Consider the following 12,561-nt stretch of genomic DNA (forward strand, 5'->3'; position numbering starts at 1 on the left):
CATAACCCCTTTCATAGCAGTGTAACGATCTTGTGGCATTAAGTGGTTTATCCTCTACAAAATAGTGATTTAACAAGCAAATCAATTGATACAGAAGTGTAATAACTGAAATGGGATATCAACCCCTATAACCACTTATAATTTTGGAGATGTAGGACAAATGAGTTCTACCAATTCTGTAGACTGACAGGTTTGTGTTTGGCCAGTAACCAGATTCTTCGTATTACTATGGCACAACTTTTCCACGTTCTACAAAAGTGGAAGGTGGCACACCACGCTTATCACACTGATTGAACATATTTTAGGACATAAATCGTTATCAAATTTACAACATCATTATCATTTACATTAAATTGTTCATTTACAATGTAAATCTTGTCCAAAAAATAAGATAGCCACTTTTTATTCTTGGTTAGTAACCTGAAACATTCTGTGGAGATAGGTTGTAGATACATCTGGCATTTTTCTAGATATTCATGGATGGGTATCACATCCATCCACACAATTCTTCAGGGTCTTAGATAATTTTCATTTTAGAAATTTTTACCTGTATTAGGTCTAGTAACCCTCCTGCCCAAAAAGGGTTGATATAAACCTATGGTGTTAACAAAATGTGTAATGAACCTTGTATGAAAATTAAATCTGAATTCAATAACAAATTGTAAGTGTTAAGGAAATTACAACAGAAATTTATTTGGATAAAATATTTGCTGGATTTGGATTCAAAAATATAAATTAACCTGGCTAGAGTGAACAGCGTGCGGACCATCTTCTCTCCTTCTCCCACCCACTTGGACGTCAAAGAGGAAGCACTGATGTTGAAGAATGTAGACTTGGATTGTGATGCAATACACTTGCCTGGCAACAATCACATAACACATTCGTTATTACATCCATTTTTTTCTCAACTGTACTAATGTTGAAGTACAGCTTGTATTGATTCATTGCTTAGGTCAATTAGGAGAGAGTAGAGAAACTTTCAAATGAAAGTGATTTAGAAGTTCTTTTTGCAGAAAGAACACTTCTTAGTGAACTTCTGGTTATTGATAACACAAAATACAGGGTTATTCTAAATGATGGGCCCATTTTTAATGCTTTATAATTTTTATACTATTAAACTTACCGCTATAAAATACACATCAAACGAAAAAGCAACTCAAAGAGTTTATGCCTTCCAAAGACACATAATTTAACAAAATCGATCCAACAGAACTGTAGATTTAATTGTACAAAGTTAAAAAGTAATCTCCAACTTTTTTACCACTAGAAATTTGGAGATTACTTGACGTTTTTGAAAATAACTTTTAAATGGTGAGGAAATCGACCTAAGTGGAAGGTGTTATTCTGAAAGAGAATAAAATTTCCTACAATCTATTATTAAGCATTTTTTGAAAATACTCAAGAAAGGTACCCAAAATTGCCTCAAAATTAAAAAAATTAAAAATCCCCGTCTTCAATGTAGACAATAAACATAGCAAACATTAAATTTCACACTTTTTTATTTTAAGCCAAATTTAGGCTACATTTATTGAGTATTTTCAAGATATGCGTAATAGTAGATTGTAGGAAATTTTATTCTCTTTCGGAATATTACCTACCACTTTGGTCGATTTCCTCACCATTTAAAAGTTATTTGCAAAAACGTCAAGTAACCTCCAAATTTCTAGTGGAAAAAAAAGTTGGAGATTACTTTTCAACTTTGTACAATTAAATCTACAGGTCTGTTGGATCGATTTTGTTAAATGATGTGTCTTTGGAAGGCATAAACTCTTTGAGTTACTTTTTCGTTTGATGTGTATTTTATGGCGGTAAGTTTAATAGTATAAAAATTATAAAGCATTAAAATGGGTCCATCATTTAGAATAACCCTGTATACAGTATAAACAACTGCAACAAGGTAATCAGATAGTAAGATAATGATCAGATAGCAATAAAATATGGATTAGGAAAGAATAGGCTTCAGCCTCGTTGAATAAATTGAGCACTACAGAATTGTATAACTAGAACAAAAATATATTATACTAGGGGAAACCCGTCGAAATCGACGGTTACTTTCAAGGCTTACGTTAATTCATCTAACTGCGATAAATTGGGTGAAATCATATTTTGAGCATTTAGCATTGTTTAAAGGGTAGTAAGTGTGAAAACAATAATGAATTAAATTGCGTTAGTTACCAAATTTGGTTGATCATTCAATGATTAAAATATTTCCCATACCGTACGTCATTTGACTCATCGGAGTTATTATTAGTATGTTATATGATATCTCTTCCTTTGGAAGAACCTTTAAATAGTATTAAAATCGTATTGGTGGGTCTTTTGTAGTTAAACACTTCTGTGATTTCATCAGTGTAATATGATTTTATTTGAAAAGAAAATATTTTTTGGGAAGAAATGTTCTAACTTCAAAGGGAGGTATGTCCGTTACAGTGTAAGTTTGATTTTTCCTTCGTCACGTCGCGTCAGCTCATATCGTACTTCTGTGTCAATGAATGAACCCTCTAGCATAGTTATGAGAAATTTATTGTGGGGTTACTGTTAAAGCTGGAATTCCTTGACATGGGGGATGTCAGTTAGTTGTCTCAGCCTTATCAATAACATAAAGTTGTCAATATAATCTCTCTACGGAATGATAGGTGTAGTGGAATACTTGAAGTGAAGTTGGCTTTTATTCTTAAACTGTTAGGGACCTCCTAGTTTATATGGTCTTGCGGCTTCATTGGCAACAAATAATGCAAATGACATAGCAATGGGACATTTCCAAAAAGAAAAAAATACTGTAAATTGGCTGTTGCGTATATATTGACGTTTACATATTGTAAATCAACGTATCTTATAAAGGATTATGAGGTCTAGTTTAAAAGGAATATGACCTTTCTGTCATGACAGTAGCTGCTAAAATAGTATTTTCTCTTTGTACCATATTTTACAGCCAAAATGTCGTGTTATTTTCAATAATGTTACCAACCCAGTGCGCCAAAGTCCGTAATATAGGCAGGTGCAAATAATTTGTCAAGATGGGTACCATTTTAGGCAATGTTTCTATGTTTGGATTTTATTAGACACGATAAGAGCAGATATTTCTACATGAATATTTGATATGTGTAGAATAATATGATAAAATTTAGGCAAAAGTGGTGAAAAAGGCAGACACCAACCTGTACAATAGATATAAGATAGTTCAATAAGAAATAATTTAAGAATTTCTGTGATCAGAGGATTTTCCACTGATTTCGTAATAGAACGTTATATTGCAAAACATGACATGATAAAGAGGAAAATTAATTTTAAAATCAGAAAATAACATTGCAAATACTTATTTGGTACAATTCAGTAACCCAATAAATATGTGTGGTTTGAAATACAATTTAAAAATGAACAGCTGTTTTATTAAAAAGTATTATTCACATGGCCAAAATGTAAACAACTCTGTGGAGGGATCTTTAAAGGCTTCTGGGGCAGAGCCCTAAGGGATTTTGCTTAGTTTTTCTTTTGATATCTCATCTACAGACCAAGACCTTTCTTTGGACACCTCTACCAAGTTTCTACGCCCAGCCGTTCTCTCAAATTAGTGGGGACAAAGTTTCCAATTAAATATTTAAATTCCCCCATGTTAATCTTATGGGAGAAAATCCAACTTTGATGGCCTGTGGGGCAAAGCCCGAGGATTTTTATTACATGAATTGGTGAAAGGGGGCGTCTACACAAAAAATACTTTATTTTGACACGTCGTTTGTAAAAATCCGTCCATTATTAACGGAGGAGTAGTGTTTTCAAGAAATCGCCTTCACGTATTATATATAAGGATTCTTTACAGAAATCAGGGGTTTTCTCAAGTTTATCCACATCTATTAGAGATTTTAAAATACAAAGAAACATTACCAATTAGTGTTTTTCCTGTTCCTGGAGGTCCAAAGAGTAAAATTCCTTTGGGAGGCCTTCGCAATCCAGTGAAGATGTCTGGTCTTAACATCGGTAACACCACTATTTCCTGTTAGAAATCAAAAACCCACTGTTAGAACTTATGGCAATATACCTACTATATAACGGATATATTATTGTCATACTATACAATTACACTTACAGCTGGGATGGTTGTTAACTTAATCTATTTTAACAATCCTCTAATAGAAATCCATCTAGGCCCTATCCGAATCCCTGGTTATCCAAATCACTCGCAGAAAGAATTTTAAAAACCTTAATAATGACCTTCAGTAATCTTTATTAAAGAAGAAAGTAGTCGTGATCGCAGCAAAATCCTGAATATCATCCGTGGTTATCTAAACATTATCATCGTCTCCTTTTGATTGTGGACGCATCATCATCGTGTTCCGTGATCCCGGCAAAATTCCGAACATCTCCTGCAGTAATGTAGATCACACAGTTAAAGCTCATCTCGACTCCACGTCTTTTCTATAAAATTCCCCCGAATTTCTGTAGGTCTACACACACATCCAACGATCCGAAAGTTTGTCTTTCCATATTGGGTACGGTTCTCAATTGGTTTGGATTATTGGAGTTCTACAGTATTAAAAATGCTAAATTCGTCATATGCTTTCCTTAGCTCACCACCTCACTAGCCTACCTGTATTGTAGCCTTGGCAAAAGTTAATCCTGCGATGTCATCCCAATGTACGGGCGGACCATGATCCATGATCTCACTTCGTATCAAATCCACCAACTTGGGATCTATCAGTCTTAAAGATTCGTCTTCCCTTTCTCCCTCTTCGTTTTCATGAAATTGTTCCCTATAAAAAAGGTGCATTGATAAAACACTATATACAGTATAAATCCATTTAGTCAAGCGACCCAATTACAGTATCTGAATTTATTTTGAGAGGAAAAATAAAAATCAAGGAAATAACAACGAGAGAATGTATATCAATAATACGTTGTACAGTGACCACTGCAATGTGAGTGCTTGAATGAAAGCCTGAGCTTACCTTCTAGCGTGTTTCACTCATAACACCAACCAATGTGCAAAAGACAGTACCTACTTCTTTAACTTTTATTGGAAGTGTAAGTTATAAGGGTTTAAAAAATTAAGCTGTAAAACCCCCTTATAATTATTATCTCAAATTTAAAGGAATACACAATGTGACAATTGCTTTTTAACTGATGATGTACTCATTATTAGGAAACAGCGGTAGTCACTGCAACTACACAGGATCTTAATTTTAAATTAACCATAAATTTGTTTATTTTGTTCAAGAAAAAGATCAATGCCAGGATTTTGAGTTATAGAATAAAAGGGGATATCAGCTAGCTTACCTTAGAAGAAGTACAGGTAGGCCATAAAACACACAAATACAGAAAGAAAATTCTTTGAAATGAACTTTATTTCTCTGATTGTGTGCTTTATGTGTCTTCTGTTTGTTTTAAGGCCTACCTGTACTTCTCTTCTAAGGTAAACTAGCTGATATCCCCATTATTCTTAAATTTGCTTGGTTTAATTTGACCTACTCCTGAGAATCTGACTTGACTGGAACCACAAACTTGCTGTTGACAGAGCGAGTGCGGCCTCCGAGAGATTTTTTATTTGTTCCATAGCTAGCTGTGTCTGTACCTGCAGCTGCTTGGTTGCCATACTTCTTGGAATTCTGCAGTTTCTGTAAAATATAAGAATAGGTCACATAGTTAGGTAGTTGCCTGATATCTAAATGGTTGGGAAACTACAGCCCTACCAAAGAACCACGCTACCCATTTGGGTTACATGCAATTTGATTAAATTGCATATTCTTGCTTCAACTCTTAAAGCATTAAATACTGATTTATCTTAACCTAAACCTTAGTAACAGAACAAAATCTTAACCTAAAACAGTTTATGCGATAACTCAACAATATGGTTATAATCTTTACCTGATACGAGAAACTTGTTTTGTAATTTATATCTGTGATAGAGGTTTTTTGGAGGGGCCCACAAAAAATACAGTGGATAGCTCGGTTAGAGGTAGCACAGTAAAAAAGATGGTGGATTCTTTGTCTTTACAATGTGTGAGTTAACCAACACCTTGTTTTTAATGTTAGTTATTGTGCTTATTAGACAAGAGAAAAACACAATAAAAATGTGCATAAAAATAAATCAATTATTAATTTTTTGATCTCATTACACATCACTAAACAATGTGCTCCATCTGGTAAAATGAGTGAAACTAAATTGATATTTAGTCTCAGAAACAAGACTAAACTCACCAACTCAGTTCCTGCAGTCCTGAAAGACGGGGTGTACTGCGGCTTGGCAGGAGCTTGAGAGCTCTGGTTGGTTCTAAACACTCGGCTCTCTATAGCTCGCATCATGCCAGAGCTGGATTGTACTTTGTTTCCTTCGCTTGAAGTCCTTTTGAATGACTGCGGTTGTTGCTTTGATACTGGGAAATCTAAGGATGGACATTATTATTTCTTGTTGTGTCTTAAATTTGAAGAAATAACTGTCTCTGCTGCATGGAATTAGAACATTTAAAGCTTGAAATAGAAGATTACCCCCATGAACACCCAATGAAGAGGCAGAAAGATGAAATTGCCATCCTAGACTAGTTAATGTTAATATTAATTAAATATAGCAAAACCCTCACCCATTACCGGTACATTAAATTCATGGTGTTTACTTTTAATTAGGTTATAGGCTACTCATGCATTCGATTCAATTTCAAATATTAGGCCTACCTTTTAAAAACATTTTTTAAACCCATTAGTTTTTTATACAGTTTAAATTATTCTTTTGCAGTAAAAGTATTACAAGAATTAAAATGAACTCAACAAACACATGTGTGAATTACGATAGTGATAGAAATTTTTTTCAAAATAAACTTATCACACACTTTTTTAAAAATTTCTATATTTCGGCATTAGCACAGGACATTCTTCAGGAACAAACACAATAACAAATAGAAGTGTTAACCACTCTGAATCATATGGTTTTAGCAAAAATCCAAAATACATATAATTTATGAAGAAGTAAAAAAGAAAATGTTTTGATAGAAAGAAAATATATATATATATATATATATATATATATATATATATATATATATATATATATATATATATATATATATATACTATCTCAAATTTAGACCAGAAGGTGTTTTAGATTTAAGTATTAATTGATGAGCTCGCTTTTTAAGTCTGATGCGTCTTTTGCCAATTTTCTTATTCCTTTTAATGAATAACATTGTTCAAAATTTTGAGAATGTTCTCTCGCATGAATAGCCACAGGTTTTTGTTTATCAGGATGGTTTACGTCATATCTGTGGCCATTCATACGAACTCTTAGAGCATTTGTGGTTTTGCCAATGTAGTCTTTAGGACAATTTTTGCATGAAATTTGGTAAATTACATTAGTAGACTCGCAGGTGATGTTACTATTTATGTTATAACATCTTTTTGTTTGCCTGCTTGTGAAAGTTTTTGATGGGATGATTAATTTGCAAGTGGCACATCGTGGTTTGTTGCATTGATTACAGCCCGAAGGTTTTGCTGATGGTCGGGAAGTGGGAGGTAGTTTGGGTTTTGAAAGAATGTCTTTTAAGTTAGGAGCTTTTTTGTATATTAGTCTTGGGGGTTTGGAAAACAAATTATGGGTCAGAGGTGAATTTGAAAGAATATTATGTGCCACTCTTAAAACATTATTAACTTTGTAAAGGCCAGGAAAGTATTGGGTGATGAATTTTGGATCTTTTTTGAAATTATCTGTGCTAGGATTTTTTGAGCTTTTTATTTGACTGTCTATTAAATTTTTAGGATAACCTCTTCTGTTAAGTGAATTGCTGAGTTTTTCAATATAATTTTGGTAATCACGATTTTCAGAACAAAGGTTTTTTGCTCGTATTGATAGGCTTTTTGGTATGGATTTTTTAATGTGTGCAGGATGACAGCTTGAGTAAGCTAAGTAATCCATTGTATTCGTATCTTTTACATGGATTTTGGATTTTAACATACCATCTCTAACAAAAACGTCAACATCCAAAAAAGTAACAATATCTTCTGAGAAGTTCCAGGTAAATTTAAGGATTGAGAATTGATTTAGATTTTCAAGGAAAGTTTGCAGGTTTTCTAGTCCATGTTCCCAAACCATGAAAATGTCATCAATAAACCTATACCAAATTGAAGATTTCAACATTTGTGAATTTAAAACAAAATGAATTAAGTTTATAATAAAGTTTGCACTAGGTTTGGAGTTAACTGGACGTTTTTCTAGGTATTTCTTTACAGATTTTTCTCCTTCTTCATGTGGGATGTTAGTATATAGTGAAACCACATCAATTGTCACCAATATAGTATTGTCCGTTAGTGGGGTGTTTATGTTCTTAATTTTATTAAGGAAGTCTTTGGAGTCTCTTATATATGACGGTAAAGTTTTCACTAATGGTTGGAGGGTGTCATCAACGAATGCTGAAATCCTTTCAGTGGGTGATCCATATCCAGATACGATAGGTCTTCCAGGTGGTGGTCGAATGGGTTTGTGGACTTTAGGTAAAAGATAAAAAATTGGTGTTCTTGGATTTAGAGGGCTCAAAAGTTTTATAGTTTCTTGACTTAGGTCTTCATTTGGTCCATATTTTTGTAAAAATTTAGAAATGTCATCATTGAAAGTTAAGGTAGGGTCATTTGGGATTTTTTCGTAGAATTCAGCGTCATTCAGTTGTCTTTCTGCTTCTTTTATATAATCTTCACGATTCAAGATTACTGTACTGTTGCCTTTATCTGCTTTTAAAATTATTATGGAAGAATTTTCTTTCAATGAACGTATAGCTTTTCTTTCATTTTTTGTAAGATTATCCTTTGAATGCAGTGAGGATTCAAATTTAGGATCAGAAATGTTGGAGATTACTTTTTCTAAATTCACAAATGTTGAAACCTTCAATTTGGTATAGGTTTATTGATGACATTTTCATGGTTTGGGAACATGGACTAGAAAACCTGCAAACTTTCCTTGAAAATCTAAATCAATTCTCAATCCTTAAATTTACCTGGAACTTCTCAGAAGATATTGTTACTTTTTTGGATGTTGACGTTTTTGTTAGAGATGGTATGTTAAAATCCAAAATCCATGTAAAAGATACGAATACAATGGATTACTTAGCTTACTCAAGCTGTCATCCTGCACACATTAAAAAATCCATACCAAAAAGCCTATCAATACGAGCAAAAAACCTTTGTTCTGAAAATCGTGATTACCAAAATTATATTGAAAAACTCAGCAATTCACTTAACAGAAGAGGTTATCCTAAAAATTTAATAGACAGTCAAATAAAAAGCTCAAAAAATCCTAGCACAGATAATTTCAAAAAAGATCCAAAATTCATCACCCAATACTTTCCTGGCCTTTACAAAGTTAATAATGTTTTAAGAGTGGCACATAATATTCTTTCAAATTCACCTCTGACCCATAATTTGTTTTCCAAACCCCCAAGACTAATATACAAAAAAGCTCCTAACTTAAAAGACATTCTTTCAAAACCCAAACTACCTCCCACTTCCCGACCATCAGCAAAACCTTCGGGCTGTAATCAATGCAACAAACCACGATGTGCCACTTGCAAATTAATCATCCCATCAAAAACTTTCACAAGCAGGCAAACAAAAAGATGTTATAACATAAATAGTAACATCACCTGCGAGTCTACTAATGTAGTTTACCAAATTTCATGCAAAAATTGTCCTAAAGACTACATTGGCAAAACCACAAATGCTCTAAGAGTTCGTATGAATGGCCACAGATATGACGTAAACCATCCTGATAAACAAAAACCTGTGGCTATTCATGCGAGAGAACATTCTCAAAATTTTGAACAATGTTATTCATTAAAAGGAATAAGAAAATTGGCAAAAGACGCATCAGACTTAAAAAGCGAGCTCATCAATTAATACTTAAATCTAAAACACCTTCTGGTCTAAATTTGAGATGGTATATATATATATATATATTTTCTTTCTATCAAAACATTTTCTTTTTTACTTCTTCATAAATTATATGTATTTTGGATTTTTGCTAAAACCATATGATTCAGAGTGGTAAACACTTCTATTTGTTATTGTGTTTGTTCCTGAAGGCACAATTTGTTTTTCAGGATTAATTTTGCCAACAGTGTCATTTAGAGGCTTCTGATTGACTATAACGAAGGTTTAGTAATTGAAAAATTATTTTTGATCATAGAATAAAATTATAAATGCCTCAAATTCAATTTAATATTTTTTTATTATGAAATTAAACCGTCATGACCTAACCAAACCAACCAAACGTGCTGACAATGAAAAAATCGAATGAAGGTTTATTAATCGAAAAAATAGTTATGTTCATAAAATGAAATTATAAATGCCTCAAATCCTATTTTATAATTTTTTATTATAAAATTTAACTATCATAACGTAACCAAACTAACCAGACTTGCTAACAATGAAAAGTCAAATGAAGGTTTAACCGAAAAAAATATTTCTGTTCATAAAATAAAACTATACTTAAATGGGTCAAATTCAATTTCATAATGTTTTAATTTTAAAATTAAACCGTCATAACCTAACCAAACCAACCAAACTTGTTGATAATGAAAAAAAAATCCAATAAAAAAAATAGTACTACGGGTGGGATTTGAACCCGGGACCTTCGGATCATAAGCCCAACACTCTATCCACTGCACCACCGAGGCCGTTGTCATCATCCGTATCGTTGGGGTAAAGATGTTCCCTCAGCCAATCAGAAGCCTCAAAATAATACTGTAGGCAACACTAATCCTGAAATAAAAATTCAGCTTCCTGAAGAAGGCTAATGCCGAAATATAGAAATTTTTAAAAAAGTGTGTGATAAGTTTATTTTGAAAATGATTAAGCCGTTTGGCAATATTATGAAGAAACGATAGTGATAGAAACTTACTTAAAGATTGTGTTTTCCTTTCCTGTTTAACCTGAGGAAATTTTCTGTCTTCATTCATCACTTTCCCTATTTGCAAATTGGAAGAATGATTATTAGAGAAATAAAGAGGTATATTAGAGAGAGAAGGTAGAGTTTTTGTGACTTGTTTCTTGTTTTTCAAAAACATTTCTAGTTGACGGCCGGAGGGAACCTGGGCTTTACATCCTTCCTTGCTGCTATTGTAACACTTTCCTTCCGAAGGCTTAAGATACTTTTTCATCAGTTCTAAAGCATTGGCTTTGCTTTCCCATTTTTGACTATCTAAAAAAATCATAAACAATTTTCTGTAGCTTATATTGTTTTATAAAAATACTCTTATAACTACGCTTATTTATAGTAATATACCAGAGGAATTAACCAATATCCATCCTTTCCACCTTGCACACAAAACACCTAAAATTTTGCCTACTCTTTAACAAGTAAGCATATTTTTCTATTTAACTTATAGTGTAACTGTAGGATCCACAATTTGTTTTGTTGGCAATATAAATGTCTAGTTAAAATGACTCTAAATAATTATAAAATAATTAATGAAGGCACGCAGTTTAACTCAACACAAAATCTAATTCATGACTGTTATAAAACAAACACAATAGAAAAACGTATGATAGTAAAAATAGATATAAATGAAATATTGAACAGTCTTAGGCCTCGGGTACGATACGAGCCAGGTGGCTACGATACAAGCGGCACATTTATAACGCTCATCAAATTTCCCCAGTTTTATGAGTCAGTTTAGTCGAAAATGGTAAACTATGCTTACCTGCAAGACGTATTGCAACTATTGTTGCTATCTGACAATTGTTTGCCTTTAAAGAAAAACTTAGTTTTTAGAAAAACCTTAACCCTAACTTGGCCTCATACTTTTCTGGTGACTGAATTGTTTAAAAACTTCCGTGCTGGTCATTCCACAAACATTCCTTGGACTGCACCTCACGTATCAACCCGTAATGCTTGTTTGCTGCTGTTTCCCTGTCATTTCAGCATTTTCAACATCCATATCAGTAGGCATGACATAAGGCGACAAGCATTGGCAAGTATTTTTTATGCTCCAAGACTTTGGAACCATCTACCAAATCAATTTCAAAATTTCCCTCTTAATTTATTTAAAAGTTGAAGAAAGTTTTAATCAAGCTCTGTTTGTTCACAATAGATAAATTTTGGCTAGTGACTGAAGATGAATTTAATTTACTAATTATAGAATGTTAAAATATGTTATAAGGTGAAGAAGTTAAATTGTGTTAAATTATGTTTATGTTTAGGATTAATTGACGAGTTAGGAGATACCGTACTAATGTACCATATTATGTATTTTACTAACAATAAAGTTCTTGTGTCTTCTTGTATATTGTATCTTGTATTTTAGGCCGAACTGAAGCATGACTCACCTGAGCGGCGAGCGGTGTTTTCGCGAAAATCGGTTTTGAGTTGGAATCATGTGGCGCCGCTCATGCCACTCGCTGCTCGTATGGTACCTGGGGCCTTAAAGAAGTTATAACAGTCTTCCCCACTATTTTGAACTGGCAATGGAATTATGAAAGAACAAAGTCCTTGTATCGGCACGGCATTTGCCTTTGTCATCTTCATCTCTCTTGATTCACAGGAACTTTGTCAGCTGTTTCCTGAACTACTGGAACCTCTGAATTGTTTGC

General features: G+C 33.1%; 1 protein-coding gene across 2 annotated transcripts in view; it reads right to left on the reverse strand.

Annotated features, from left to right (window-relative positions):
- LOC129000837 (fidgetin-like protein 1) overlaps nucleotides 1-12,561 on the reverse strand; it is a 59,444-nt gene that overhangs the window by 11,174 nt on the left and 35,709 nt on the right. Inside the window, exons 3-8 of one of the 2 annotated variants that reach the window (XM_054427916.1) lie at nucleotides 10,871-11,170; nucleotides 6,193-6,377; nucleotides 5,464-5,609; nucleotides 4,586-4,748; nucleotides 3,883-3,991; nucleotides 741-858 (exon numbers count right to left, since the gene is read on the reverse strand). In XM_054427916.1, coding sequence (XP_054283891.1) covers nucleotides 741-858; nucleotides 3,883-3,991; nucleotides 4,586-4,748; nucleotides 5,464-5,609; nucleotides 6,193-6,377; nucleotides 10,871-11,170 — 1,021 coding nt within the window. The remainder of the gene's footprint in view (nucleotides 1-740; nucleotides 859-3,882; nucleotides 3,992-4,585; nucleotides 4,749-5,463; nucleotides 5,610-6,192; nucleotides 6,378-10,870; nucleotides 11,171-12,561) is intronic. The other variant, XM_054427993.1, reaches the window with a different exon arrangement.

Source organism: Macrosteles quadrilineatus, unplaced genomic scaffold (assembly GCF_028750875.1).
Source record: "Macrosteles quadrilineatus isolate MER2022 unplaced genomic scaffold, UCM_ALF_1.0 Scaffold_1__1_contigs__length_201487025, whole genome shotgun sequence".
NCBI classification, from domain to species: Eukaryota; Metazoa; Arthropoda; class Insecta; order Hemiptera; family Cicadellidae; genus Macrosteles; species Macrosteles quadrilineatus.